A 14,894-nucleotide genomic window follows, 5' to 3' on the forward strand; every position below is an offset into this window, starting at 1 on the left:
CCATGGAGCTGATTATTTACATGGCTAAATTACCTTAGAAACAATTTTTATAAATAATATACCATAAATAACATATAATTAACTATCATGTTACATATGTTAGCTCTGTGTCCCCAGAGTTCAGAAGCCTTGTGGCTTGGGGGAAAAAACTATCTGGTTGTGAGGGCCCGAGTGATTCAGTACCTCTTCCTGGATGGCAGGAGGGAGAATAGATTGCAGGAGGGGTGTGTGGAGTCCTTCACAATGTTTATGGATTTCTGCAAACAATGGCCGTTATCAATATCCATCATGGTAGGGAGAGAGACCCCAATAATTCCCTCAGCAGTCTTTACTATCCGCTACAGAGACTTGCGTTCTAGGATGGTGCAGTTCCCAAACCAGGCAGCGATAGAGTTACAAAGGATGCTCTCAGTGCATCCCCTGTAAAATGTAATGAGGGTGGAGGGTGGAACCTGAACCTTCCTCAACCTTCGCAGGAATTAAAGGCGTTGTTGGGCCTTCTTGGCAATGGATCTGTTGTTGGAGGACCAGGAGAGATCCTCCGCCAGGTGCACACCAAGAAATTTGGTGCTCTTGAGTACCTTGATGGTGGAGTCATCGAAAGTCAATGGAGAGTGGTCCCCCCCAGGCTCTCCTGAAGTCGACCACCATCCCTTTTGTCTTGTTGACTTTCAGGTGTAGGTTGCTGTCATGACGCACAAAGCCATGTTAACTATTTTTAATCAGCCCTTGGCTATCCAAATGCTTGTATATCCAATCTCTTAGAACACCTTCCAATAATTTATGTACTCATTAGCCTATAATTTCCAGGGTTACTTTTGGAGTCTTTTTTAAACAACGGAACAACTTAAGCTACCCTCCAATCCTCCGGCACCACATGGGTGGCTAAGGACATTTTAAATATTTCTACCAGTGCCCCTGCAATTTCTACACTACCATCCCTCAAGATCTGAGGGAATATCTTGTCAGGCCCTGGTTGATTTATCCACCTTTTAATATGCATCGGTTCCATGACCTCACTGCTTGTTTCCCTTACTTCCCTAGACACTATGCCAATTTCCTGAGAAAATACTGATGCAAAAAAAAAACAATTTAAGATCTCCTCCATTTCATTTTGCTGCATACATGGCCAATCACTCTGATCTTTAATGGAAAGAATGTTGTACCTTATTATCCTTTTGCTCTTAATATATCTGCAGAAACCCTTAGGATTTTCCTTCACACTGTCTGCCAAAACAACCTCATGTCTTCTTTTAGCCTTCCTGATTTCTTTAGTGAATTTTTTCTTGCATTTTTCATACTCTTTAAGAACATCATTTTTCTCTATGTTGCCTATACCTGCTATATACCTCTCTCTTCTTCTGAACCAGATCCCCAATATCCCTCAAAAACCAAGGTTCCTTATGCCTGTTAACTTTGCATTTATCCTGTTGGGAACAAAAGACTTAAAAAAAATACTCTCAAAACTTCACCTTTGAATGTTCTCCACATACCTTCCACATCCTCGCCTGAACACAACTTATCCCGATCCATGAATGATCCTTTCTCCAATTGGGAACTTCAGTTCAAGGCCCAGATCTATCCTTCTCCATAACTAACTTGAAACTAGTGGCATTATGATCACTGGACACAAAATGTTCCCCTACACATACTTTGGTCACCTGTCCTGTCTTGTTCCCTAATAGGAGATCAAGTATTGCATTCTCTCCAGTTAGTACTTCTATATATTGATTTAGAAACTTTCCTGAACACATATGACAAATTCCAAGCCATCCAGCCATGTAAGTATTATTTATCTAAGATAGCAAAGGGATCTTTATCAACTAGCTCTTTGGCTGAGGAATGATGGATGGAGTTTAATTTAGATAAGTGCTAGTTGTTACCCTAACCCTAACCCTAATGTTGGTAAGTCAAACCTTGGCAGGACTTACACGGTAAATAGCAAGGCCTGGGAGACTGTTGTAAAGCAGAGGGACCAAGGGGTACAAGTACATAGTTCTCTAAACATGGTGATTCAGGCAGCTTCAGTGATGAATAAAGCATTTCAAACATTTGCTTTCATAGGTCAGGGCACTGATTACAGGTTATAATGATACAAGGGTACATTTGGAATACTGTGTGCACTTCTGGTCACCTCTTTATAGGAAGGAGGTCATTAAATGGGAAAATATTTAAAATAAAGATTCACAAGTATGTTACCAGGACTCAAGGCTATAAGAAGATTATTATAAGAAGAGGTTGGAAAGACTGTGATTGTTTTTTGCCAGGAGTGTTGGAGGCTGAGGGGTAACCTTATCAATGTGTACAAAATGAAGACAAACATATATAAGGTGAATTGTCACAATTCCTTTCCCGAGGGTTGGAGAGAATAAAACTAGAGGGCATAGGTTTAAGTTGAAGTTACAAAAGATTTAAAAAGGACCTAAGGTGCAACATTTTCATGCAGGGGGTGGAAGGAAATGCCAGAAGTGTTGGAGGTGGGTTCATGACAAGATTTAAAATATATTTGGAAAGGTACACAGATAGATAAGGGTTAGTGAGATATAAGCCAAGCACAGGAAAATTGGGCTAGCTTAAAAGGATAAATACAGCTCAAGTAAAGGGTGCCATAGTTGTTGACCCAGGTTTGAAACCGGTGCTGTCTGTATGGAGTTTGTAGGTTCTCCCCATGTCTGCATGGATTTGCTCCATGTGCCCCTACTTTCTCTCACTCTTCAAAACATACCAGGATTGTAGGCTAGTTGGGGTATTTGGGTGCACAATTTCATGGGCAAAAGGACCTGTTTCCATGCTGTATAGCTTTATAACTCTATCTCAAAAATTACACCATGCTCTGTATTCAGATTGACACCATTTGCATCTCAAAAAAAATTATTATTTTTCAAACAGAATAAAGAAAGAAGCATTGTAGAGTATGCTGTCAAATGTCTTTGACATTTTTACAAAAATCATTTGGTTGATTGTTTAAAATCTTTGTAATTAAGTAACATGAAGAATTATTTCCCAGTATCCTTCGGTTGAAATAATGATTGCAGAGGGGACAACACACTGCTCTTCCATGCTGCCAATTTCTTCATACTTAACCAATCTTCTTTTGAAAATTATAATCAAATTCTCTTCTACCACCCTTTCCGTTGACTATGCAGACCATATCATAGCAACCTGCTGCATTAAAAAATATATTCTCACATCTTCTTTGGTATGAAAGCTTGGGCGTTCATCACTGATCTTTGTGCAGTTGAAAACGATTTCTCCTTGCACATACTGTTAAATTTCCACATTATACTAATCAACTAATTAGCTCATTAAATCTTTGATAACATACTCTACCTGAAGTCTTCCATCCCTTCACTTGAAAAATTGCAAAGTAAATAAGAAAAATATATTATAAAAAGGAATAACTTAATATTGGCAATAGACAAAATGAATGTTGCACACATTCTAAATCTGTTGACTTTTCTCTCAAAACTGTTCTAGACAGATGGAATTTTAAAATATATATTAGAGGTGCCTATTGCAATTATGTAACAAAGAGGAACTTACAGTTCAATAATAAAAATACAAGGCCCACTAGTGAGAAGGAAGACAGACCTTGTCTTTGTGGCATCAGATTCCCCTCTTCCAACTCCTGTTGCTGATGAGAGGCTTCGATTCAACGGGATCCCTAATACATTGTTTATCATCATCAAACTAACTCAGGTGCTTCAATAACTAGTGCAGTAAATCAGGGAGGGAATTGCCTCAGCTCTTGAAGTGGATCACAAAACTATCCACGTGGTCTATGAGGACCTGGACGGAATTTATACCTCAGTGATGACATCATAGTCTGGGGAAACATGAGAATGGAGCATGATGAGAGACTAAGGAAAGTGCTGGAAGCAACAAGGAAAGCAAACCTGAAGCTCGGGGTAACAGAACTAACATTTGTAGGAGATATTATTGGCAGTGAGGGTATCAGATCAGATCCCAGCAAGGTGTTCATCACTGGGAACATGCCAAGGCCACAACATAAAAAGGACATACAGAGGTTTAATGGAATGGTCAAGTATATGGATAAATTCATATCCAACCTCTCAGAAAAGATGGCTCCATTGAGAAGACTAACAGAAAAGAACACTGAATGGGAGTGGAATCCTGAGCATGAAAAGTCATGGAGGGAACTGAAGAAATTGCTCACAGAGGAACCAGTTCTGAGGTTTTACAACCCAGCGAGACCCATCAAGATATCATCAGACGCATCACATAGTGGGCTCGGTGCAGTTCTTCTGTAAAAATATGATGACTGGCAACCCATTGCGTATGCATCACGCTCAATGACAGATATGGAGATGCAATACGTTCAAATTGAAAAGGAGCTGCTCAGCATCACATACACTTGTGAATGTTTTCATCAGTTTGTGTCAGGACAAGCAATCAGTGTAGAGACTGACCATAAGCCCTTGACTGTATTGTTCCAAAAGCCATTAAATGAATGTCCACTTTGATTACAAAGAATGATGATTAGGCTGCAACGCTATACACTGAATGTGGAGTACACTCTGGATAAGCTAATGTACATAGAAGACACTTTGTCTAGAGATGTTGACACAAGAGAGCCCGCAAGCACCAAAATTAATTAAGACGTGAGCGCCTTCATGGACATGATCACAAGTGCAGTGCCCATATCAGATGCAAAAATGGAACTCATAAAATCAGAGACAAACAAAGATGAAACACTGAGACAATTGAGATAAAACATCTTGGATGGATGGCCCAACATGAAGCAGGACTGCTCACCTGACGTTGCAGAGTACTGGAACTGCAGGGTGGAACTATCAGTGGTTGAAGATATCATCTATAAAGGAAGCAAAATCCTTATCCCAAAGAGTCTGAGAAAAGAGATGCTATAAAGGATCCATGGAGGACATCTCAGAATCGAAAAATGTAAGAAATGAACACAAGAGGTGATGTACTGGCCAAGAATCAACAATGATATAACAAATGAAGTGTCAAACTGTACAATATTCCAGAAATATCAAGCAAGCAATCCTGAAGAACAACTAAAGCCACACTCAGCACCACACAGACTTTACCAGAAGGTAGGTGCTGACCTATTCAAATGTTAAGGGAAGAACTATCTTGTAGTCACAGACTATTACTTCCCATATCCAGAGGTGTGTAAACTGAACACCACCACTGCAGATGCTGTAATAACAGGTAAGAAAGCCACATTCTCCAGTCATGGCGTGTCTTCACAGACAACGGACCCCAGTTTTGCAATTTAAAGTTCCGACAGTTTGCAAAGAGTGGGACTTTTTGTACACCACATCAAGTCCTAATTTTCTGCAGTTGAATGGTCTAGTGGAAAAATCAGTAAAGACAGTGAAAAGACTGATGAACAAGCCAAAAGATAGTGGAATGGACTTCTACCAGAGCATGCTAGTGGACCACACAACACCGCTCGAGTGTGGTATGTCACCAGCATAACTCCTTTTGGGACGTAAGCTAAGATCAAACCTATCTATCAAGAGAACCTCCTGAAAACAAAAGTGAGGAAGTTCAAAGAACTACAGAAAGAAAAGCAAAAGTATTACTTTGATAGAAGAACTAAAAACCTACCGGAACTCTACACTGGTGACCAAGTAAGGCTAAAAGACAAATCAAACTTATGGACTCAGAAGCAAACTGTCCTTAGTGAAGTCCAAAAAAGATCATACACCATTCAGACAGATGAAGGTGCTGTCTGTGAAGAAATTGTTGAGATCTTCAAATAGGACCAGCCACCATAGATGGAAAGGCAGATACTGTTAAACAACTGAATGCACATCTGAGAAGACATCATCTGAGGCAACAACTCAGATTCAAGGACAATCAATCAGGAGATCGTTAAGACACATGAATCCTCCTAAGAGAAAAAAATTGAGCAAATTTAAAGACTCCTATTCTAGAGTGAAGTCATGCTATCTTATTCGCTCTTCAAGTTTTATTGTATGTAAATGTGAACACACAAAACAAGTTTTAAAAATGTTAATAATGTTGATAATAATGAAAATGTAAGTTCTTGGTGTTAAAGTTAAATTTGAAAAGTTATACAAAGAAAAACATGTTAGTTAAAAGTAAACTACTTTTGTTTTAAGAAAGGGAGATGTAATGATAGTGATCAAGGTTGTAAGCAACTAGCAATGCCTTACTGTTTGATTACACTTGGCTGCCTATAGGGGCTGACACAGAGCAAGACACTCAGTCTGCTGTATTTGTGCTGTTCACAACAACTTTAAAATAAAGAACCTTTTTCTTCATCCATGTGTTGTCTTAAGAACTCACTCATACAATTAGAAAATGAAACAAGTATCATTATTTATTTATACCAGCTATTGATTAAGTGTTTTAGCAAAGGGAGTTAGCAATTTAACATCCCATTTATATATAGAAAGTCCTCTGCCATTCTGTCTCCTAATTTATCCAATTCTATTTTCATCCACATAGGTTTATCTCCTTCCTCAAAAAGGAAGGTAAGAAATTTCATTTGAGCCACTCAATAATACATTTTAAAATTAGGGAGTTGTAAACCTCCCAGGTCATATTTCCAGGTTATTTTTTCTATGGAGACCCTTGACATCTTACCTTTCCAAAGAAATTTTCTGATGTATTTGTTTAACTCCTGAAAAAAAATCTCTGAGATAATGGTATAGGTAGTGATTGAAAGAGATATTGTACTCTTGGAAATATATTCATTTTAATACAATTGACTCTTCCCACTAGTGTTATGGGTAAGGCATCTGTTTCAATCTTCAATCTTTCTGAGTAAATAATTGAATTTGCATACATTTTAAAAGTTATTATCTATACATACTCCTAAGTATTTTATCCCATTTGCCGGCCTTTTAAATGGGTATTTCTTCAACACTGACTATAATTTCCTCATGTAAGAGGCATAATTTCACTCTCATCCCCATTTATTTTATAACCCCAAACTTTCCCATATTCTTCCAGTTTTGAGAACAATTTCTTTAATGAGTTTGCTTGTTCTATCAAATATGTCAATACATCATCAGCAAATAAATTAATTTTATATTCCTCCTGCTCAACCCTAAATCTCTTAATGTCTGGATCTTAATTGCTTATGCAAGCAGGTCTATAGCTAAAATGAATAGTGCTGGACATTGCGGACATCCCTATCTTCTAGATCTTGACAACTGAAAAGATGTAGAAATTTTCCATTAATCATAACTTTAGCATTCTGTTCATTGTATAATGCCTTGTACTTCATTAAATATTTAATTAGACCTTTTGTATAAAGCATTTAATGTTCAAATTATTTAAAAATGTGAAAGCATCAGGATCACCAGGAGAGCAAAGATGCATTCATCAGAATGCTCTTAATCTACTATATTTGGCATTCAATAACAACAGCAAACTCCAAAACCTGGGCCTCATTGCCATACGAAGTGGTTAAATCCTGGATTTCCTCACCTTCAGACCACAATCAGCAAGGATTGGAAAGAACATCTCCTCCAGAATCTCCATCAGTGCCAGAGCACAACAGGGCTGCATTCTTCACCCCCCACCCCCCCACTTGTTATGGACCTATGATTGTGTGGCTCAGTGTGACAACAACACTATTTACAAATTTGCTGACAATACCATGGTAGTGATTCATGTAAAAAGGGGAAATGAGTCAGCATATAGGAGGGAGATTGAAAACTTTCTGAATAGTGCACCGAGCTACCTCACACTCAGTGTCACCAAAGCCAAGGGATTGATTATTGACTTCAGGAAGGGAATACCAGAGGTTTTCAATCCAGTGATTACTGAGGGATCAGAGGTGAAGAGGAAGAACAAATTTAGGTTCTTGGGAGTCACTCTCTCTGAGGATCTTTCCTGGACCTAGCATATTAATGACATTATTTAGTATGATATTGGAAACACTCGATGAGTGGAGGAAAGTATGCAAACTCACTGCATCATGGTCTGGCAATTGGGACAACAAAACCCCCAAGTGGAAAGTCCTGCAAAAGGTAGTGGACTCAGCCCAGGACATCAGAGACAAAGGCCTTCCCACCATCGATAACATCCAGAGGGAACACTGCCATTGGAGAGCAGCAGCAATCATCAAAGATTCACATCACTCAGCACATACTCTGTTCTCACTGCTACCACCAGGAAAGAGGTATAAGTGCAACAAGACTCACTCCACTAGGTTAGCAAACAGCTGTTACCCATCCACTCTCAGACTCCTCAACAACAAACTAATTTAAGAACTCTGACTTTTGCACTTGGCTGCAGGAAAATGAATCTCAGGAAAATGTATGTGATGTCATGTTTGCACTCTGATAATAAATCTGAACTTATAGCTTTGAACCTAAATATTTCTAATTTACGTAGCCTGAAGAGATTTCACTCAACTTCAAAGGAGAAGGATACAAATAATACATCTTGTGAAGTGCATCATATGACAATGCTATTATGAGTTTTCCAGCCAACAGCATTAAAATCCTTAAGCTGCTCTTAGCTTTGTGTGGTAATAAGTATATAGTTCTCTGTCTATACTACCACAAATACCAGGCTAATGCAGGCATTAGATATATATCTTACTGACATCATCTTGTGTTTGCCACACATTCTATGTTGCGTGGAAATTATGCACACATTTGGAGCGTTCCAGTTGATTTCTTCCAAAAATATAGGTTTAGATGGCAGACTAAAGCAGTTGAGGATAATGCTCCAAGGAATTAAAAGTTTTGAGCTCATTTTATGAAAATGGAGAACAGATGGGCAGTAACAATGAATCCTCCTGTTTATTGCACAGATTTGTAGGACTGATAAAGCTAATTACTACCTATTGTTATTACTAGTTTTATATTACTTTATAAAATAAATGTTACTGTGCCATTGTCCTGAAATTGCAATCTTTATTTTTTTAAAACAAACAAAAAAGCTGGAAAGCCTCCAGCCTTGGGTAAGATATTTATATTTTGAAACTAGCAAGTTGACTCCTGTGAAACACTTAATTTGCACAGATGGTAAATTGACAGATTTCAGTGCAAGACCCAGGCTAATTACTACTGGCAATTAAAACATAATGCTTAATCAATGTGAGGTAAACACTTAACTGTTTATGAAGAATACAAACAAATATGGAAGGAAATTGTTGAGCCTTACATGTTTACAGCACCTTGTATGATTTTAGGGCAAGAGAAATTTCACAATGAAATACGTTTAAAGGCCTCCATCCCTCCTATAATATGGAGACTAATAATATACACTGTACTCTAAGAGTGGTATGAAGTCCAAAACAGGTTGAACATATATCCTTCACTTTGTAGTTGTATACCTCCAGAAATTAATTCTCAGATTTGGTTTATCCTTTTTTTTAAATAACCGTGCTAACTGTACCAGCATTGAGGGATGAGTATGTTTATACTTCAAGATCCTTTGCTTCTCTACTCCAATGAGCTTTGCATTTTCCAAATGTTAAGTAACTTCTCTATTCTTCTTACTAATAATGATCTACCTTGTATTAATCTATGTTGAACTTTATTTGCTAATTATTTGCATATTCTGAGAAGCAATTAATCTCCTCCTGTAATATTTGTAGTCAAATGAACTTTCAGAAATTAGTTTTCTTGCATGAATTAAATAATTTTGAATCAAATGGAGATGAAATGTTTGGTAATTTCTTATAAAATTCCGGTATTTAGGTCACATAAAACAAACAATGGACAACAAGTCTTTCTCATTTATGAGAACTTTGGCATCGAAGGAAGGTTTCACTTTTTCCTTTAGTGAGGGTTTGAATTTAGACATACAACTTAGTACATGCCCTTTTGTCTCACATGATTGTGCAGCCCAAATACACCAATTAACTTACAAACCTGCATATTTTTGGAGGGTGGGAGGAAATGGAGAACCTGGAGGAAACCCATGTAGATAGAGGGAAAACATACAAACTCCTTTGGACTCGGGTCATTGGTATTGCAATAATGTTGCACTAACCCATTTTAAATGTAGACATACAGCACAGTTACAGAGCCTGCTGGCCCACAAACCTGTGCCCCTCAAATACACCAATTAATCTACCAATCAACACCAACTGGTGATTACTTTAGCTTCATGCTGTAGTAAACAATGACCATTCTGAGCTTGAGGCTATTTGAAAATGCTTACTGTTGTAAATTGTGGAATCCACAAGGTCATCAGAATGAAGGCTGTGACTGAACACTTAGATTGGCTCAGAGTAACCCCTTGTTGTTTTCTGTTTCAAATGGATACCAAATAGCGAGCTGATCTTGATAGTAATAAGATGCGGAAAACTCAGTCAAAATTATTTTAATTTGGATTTACATCTGGAACCCTGGAATAAGCCAGATTTTGAGATTGAAAGTTCCTAGCCCAGATTTTACTTTGAGAATTATGGTGAAGTTATCAGCACACACAAATATTACTGTGTAAATTAGAAATCAAACCTCTGGAGACCTCACGTATATGGAAATTCAGAAGCTTCTGCCAGGACCAAATGCTCCCCAACAGTCTGCAAAAAGTACAGCAGTACTCTTCATTTCAGTACTTTACAGTACCTTATTCAATAGCTTTTCTTTAAACCCTGTAGACAACACTGTTGGAAATGAACTCCCTTATTTTCCCATTCAATACCAGTGATCTTCTTTGGTAATGAAGAGGGTTGATTCGTTATTATCAGTGGACCAGAATGTTCCTCAGGCAGATGCTCACGAAAAGGTGGAAGGAGATGACTGTCTATGTTGTTCAATGAGCAGGGCACACTGGTGGAAAAAGTATAATAACCTCATTCTTGTAGTCAAGATCACTGCACGTGTTATGTTCCATCTCTCACCAATCTTGGGCATTTAAACGAATTGACAACAGAGAAAGGATGAGATAAGGAAAATGTTGTCATGGTGGAGATTCACCGGGATGTGGCTGGGACTAGAGGATTTGAGCTGTAAGGAGAGGAGAGACAGACTTAATCTTTACATCCTGGAGTGTAGGAGGCTGAAGGATGATGTCATGGAGGTTTTATACAATCATGAGTGGCATGGATAAAGAGAATGTTCACAATCTTTTTCCTAGGGTAGATGATTTTAGAACTAGAAGGCATTGGTTTAAGTTGAGATGGGAGAGATTTAAAAAGGACCGGGGGTACATTTTTCACTCAGAGGTTTGTCTGCATCTGGAAAGAGCTGCCAGAGGAAACTAGACGGGGGTTACAATTTTGGTATTCAAAGATTATTTGGACAGATATGTGGATAAGAGGGCTTAGAAGGATATGGATCAAATACAGGTGAATGTGACTATCCCACAATGCCAACTTGGCCAACTTCAATGAGTTGGACCAAAGAGCCTGTTCAATGCAGTATAACATTCACCTCCCCACCCCCTCCACCCCCCCCCCCATCACTTTCTCACTCTTCGCTCTCCCAGAGGAAATTGCAAGGGCAGATAAAATTATTCCATTTAAAAACATGTACAAAAGAGTAAAGAGGGATTTATTTTTCCCCAGCACAGTAGAAGCTGGTTCCAGCCATTTAAACCTGTGCTGCCCAATTGCACCCTAATTAACATACACCCCTGTAGGTTTTGGAGGGTGGGAGGAAGCTGTAACACCTGGGGAAAATCTATGAAGGTCATAGGAGAACTTAGAGGCAGTGTTGGATTTCAACCCGGATTGCTGACACTGTAGTAGAGGCTTGCTAACCACTACACTAACTGTGCCGCCCTCATTTTGCTAACCTGTGACACCTTCGCTACGCTATCCGTGCCACCCTAAGATATGAGCTAAGCTGCAAATGGGTCTATCTCAAATGGGAAATTTGGTCGGCATGGTTGAGCCAAAGAGCCTATTTCCTTTCTGTGTGCATCTATGAGGACTACTAGATTAGAGCTAGGGAGTTCGACTGAACATTTTTTTTTTGCAGAGACGGTGCTTCTTAGTAAGCCAGAGATCCCCCTTTAATGTTGAAACATTTCCATAATTCTATGATTCACTCAAGATCACAACATTCAAGCTGTTTTTCGTAAACTTCTTGCCTATTTGTCTCAAGTTCTGAGTATCTGCAATAATATTGAAGACTTTCACATTTGGTGTTATGTGCAACAATAATCTGTTTATGACTATTAAAGGTTAATGTAATACTACATTTAGAATGTAACGTACATGAGATTCTTCAGCTTTGTCTACCATAAGGAAGATAGAGAATCACCATTTTATCCAGCACCCCTCACAGAAATGAGACCCCAGCGAGGAACAAACTCATGACCCCTGGTTTACAAGACCAGTGATCGGAGCCTCATTTATCTATCGAATAATGTTTAAGATTATGAAAGGATCAACAGCGATGGATACATAGGAATGCAATCATCCACATGTCAAACCAAACCACTTACTATTGATTTTCATTCATTTCAATTCATTTATTTGATATGATTCACTGCCCAGCTTGTAAAATTGAACACTTGGCTATATCAATACAAGCCACACAATATTTATCGTGTACAAAATTGGTAGGTTACAGTCAGCTTTCATTACAGTATAAACTCATACTCTCTTATTGAACTCCACCAGGATCCCAGAGAGGAAAAAGACAGTGTAACTCCATACAACTATTTGGTATCCTTGTCACCAGAAATCTAGACATTTCAGAGAGGTGTGCAGGAAGCGGTTACATGTCATGCATTTCCTGGTAAATTTGGCCATTAGTTCGGTAGTTCTGGTTAAAATGATATTAGTGGAATAAGTGGTATAAATGTAACTTGTGATCACCTGTGGCAGAAGCCATTTCTAGTTTAATCATACTTCAATGTAACAACATCAAATTAAAACTGTATTTACAGTAAAACATTTGCTAAATGCAGAATGATAGTTGAGCTTGGGTACAAATGATGCACAAAGCATGCTGATTTAGTTTAAGAGTGGCTGTGCATAAACTGTGTTGGCACCAGTCTTCCTGCCTATCCATTCTACCTTTTCATCAGATACCTACATTCAGTAAATAACAAACATCTGTCTCGGTCGTCATGATGAAATTAATGTTTTGTTTGATTTATTCATTTTTCAAAATGTTGGTGTCAGTGTAAGGCCAGTAGTATCCCCGATTACTAATTGCTCCAGTGAAGGTGAGATGAAGTCTTTTGGGTGAAACTATGAGGCTAGGATATAAACAATGAATGGTCAGACCACAGGAAGAACTGGGGACTGGAGGAGCCTTGATGTTCAAGGTCAAGTCTAGTTCATTGTCATCTGATTGTACAAGTAGAACCTGGCAAAACAGCGTTCTCTGGTCCTCAATCCAAACCACACAGATGTGCAACCAGACAAACAGGCAAACAATACATATACAGGACAAAATTCATCTATATAAATAATTAATTAAACATGGTTTCATGAATATGAGGGTCTTGGATGGTTGGTGTAAGCAGCTCCTTTGGTTGTTCAGCATTCTCACTGCTCGTGGGGAGAAGCTGTTACTTAGCCTTATGGTGGTGGCAAAGATCCCTGAAGATGATAGCATGGATAGATAAGGTAGTAAAGAAAGGTTATGAGAAATTTACTTCCAGGGCATAGAATACGAGTACAAAAGAGAATTAAGATACTAGTATCTGGAGCAAAAAGCTGAATGCTTGATGAAATTAGCAGGACAAGTGGCACTGGGGTCAGGCCTTAGTTGGAGTACTGTTCATAGTTCAGATTATGACATAATAGGAAGGATGTGATTGCATTGGAGGTGGTACAGAGATTCTTCAGGATGTTGCCTACAATGCAAGAGAGGCTGTGTAGGTTTTTTTTCCCTTGGAATGGTGGAGGTAGAGATTTGGGGGGGGGGGGGGGGCAACCTGATTGAGTCTGAGAGGCATACATTGGGCAATAAGTGAGAAACTTTTCTACTCGGCAGAAGTGTTCACAACCAATGCGCACAACTTTAAAGTAAGAAGTAGGAGAACTTGAAGAGATATGAGGAAGAATTTTGACAACCAGAGTACATGCAAGTACCTGCCTCCATTAATCGCTCAAGTACTCCCAGGCAATGGTCAATGTGGACATGGTCAGATGAATGATGCATTCAAAGCTGGAAAATTCTGCGATTCTGGTTACTGCAACTCAGAAAGGACATGAAGGAAAATTTGTACACAAATTTCTTTTAGAATCCTTCTGGGTCTTAAGATCTGGAGAGCGGCAGAGGAAGATGCATTGTTTTTAGAGCAGAGAAAGTTAAAAGGAAATGTAAAGACAATTTTAAAGTAAAGAGGACCCAATGTTCTCACTGGTGGGAGGGTGAACCATGGAAATGGAGAAAACATGCAGGCATCTTATTTAAGCTAAAGAGATTTCCCTGTGTTTCTATCTAGCATGACAATCGGACACTCAGCCAATCTCACTACTTCATCCCTCAACATTCCCTTGAGACCAGGTACACCTTTCTCTGACTGATAAACCCAACTACAAACATCAATGCCAAATCACCACCCCACAAGCTCTCCTCTAGGCTGTTGGAGAAGTGCAGTAGAGTAGTCTTCCAAAATCTCTGTTCTTTAAAATTGGGTCCATTGTCAGATCACAAGATCATCTCAACTAAAATGTCACTGGTTGATGCCAGATCCTTATCAAACAAGACTTTTATCCTTAACAACTTCTTCACCGCTCATGGTTGGACTTCCTACTATTGACAGAAACTTGGCTAAACACTGGCGAGATTGTTCCATTCCATGAACTTTGGCCCCAAAACTGTGACAATCTTAGTGCACCCAGATCCTCTGGATGGGATGGGGATTTAGCTGTTGTGTTTAAAAAGCAAATGCTGTTTTTGAATTCTGGTTAATTTTCCTCCTTCAAAGTCCAACTAATTAAAGTGGGCACAGTTAACCCCTCTTTTTAATTGTTCTGATTTATCGCCCATCAAAAA

General features: G+C 38.8%; 1 protein-coding gene across 6 annotated transcripts in view; it reads right to left on the reverse strand.

Moving 5' to 3' along the window:
• The window catches only part of fstl5 (follistatin-like 5), an 810,780-nt gene that overhangs the window by 33,786 nt on the left and 762,100 nt on the right, over nt 1-14,894 (reverse strand). Inside the window, exon 15 of one of the 6 annotated variants that reach the window (XM_069926261.1) lies at nt 10,373-10,760. The exons of 4 other annotated variants lie outside the window; for them this stretch is intronic. In XM_069926261.1, coding sequence (XP_069782362.1) covers nt 10,562-10,760 — 199 coding nt within the window. In that variant the 3' untranslated portion in view covers nt 10,373-10,561. Of the gene's footprint in view, nt 1-10,372; nt 10,761-10,800; nt 10,938-14,894 lie in introns of those variants that run through there. One more of the 6 variants, XM_069926262.1, reaches the window with a different exon arrangement.

Source organism: Narcine bancroftii, chromosome 3 (assembly GCF_036971445.1).
Source record: "Narcine bancroftii isolate sNarBan1 chromosome 3, sNarBan1.hap1, whole genome shotgun sequence".
NCBI classification, from domain to species: Eukaryota; Metazoa; Chordata; class Chondrichthyes; order Torpediniformes; family Narcinidae; genus Narcine; species Narcine bancroftii.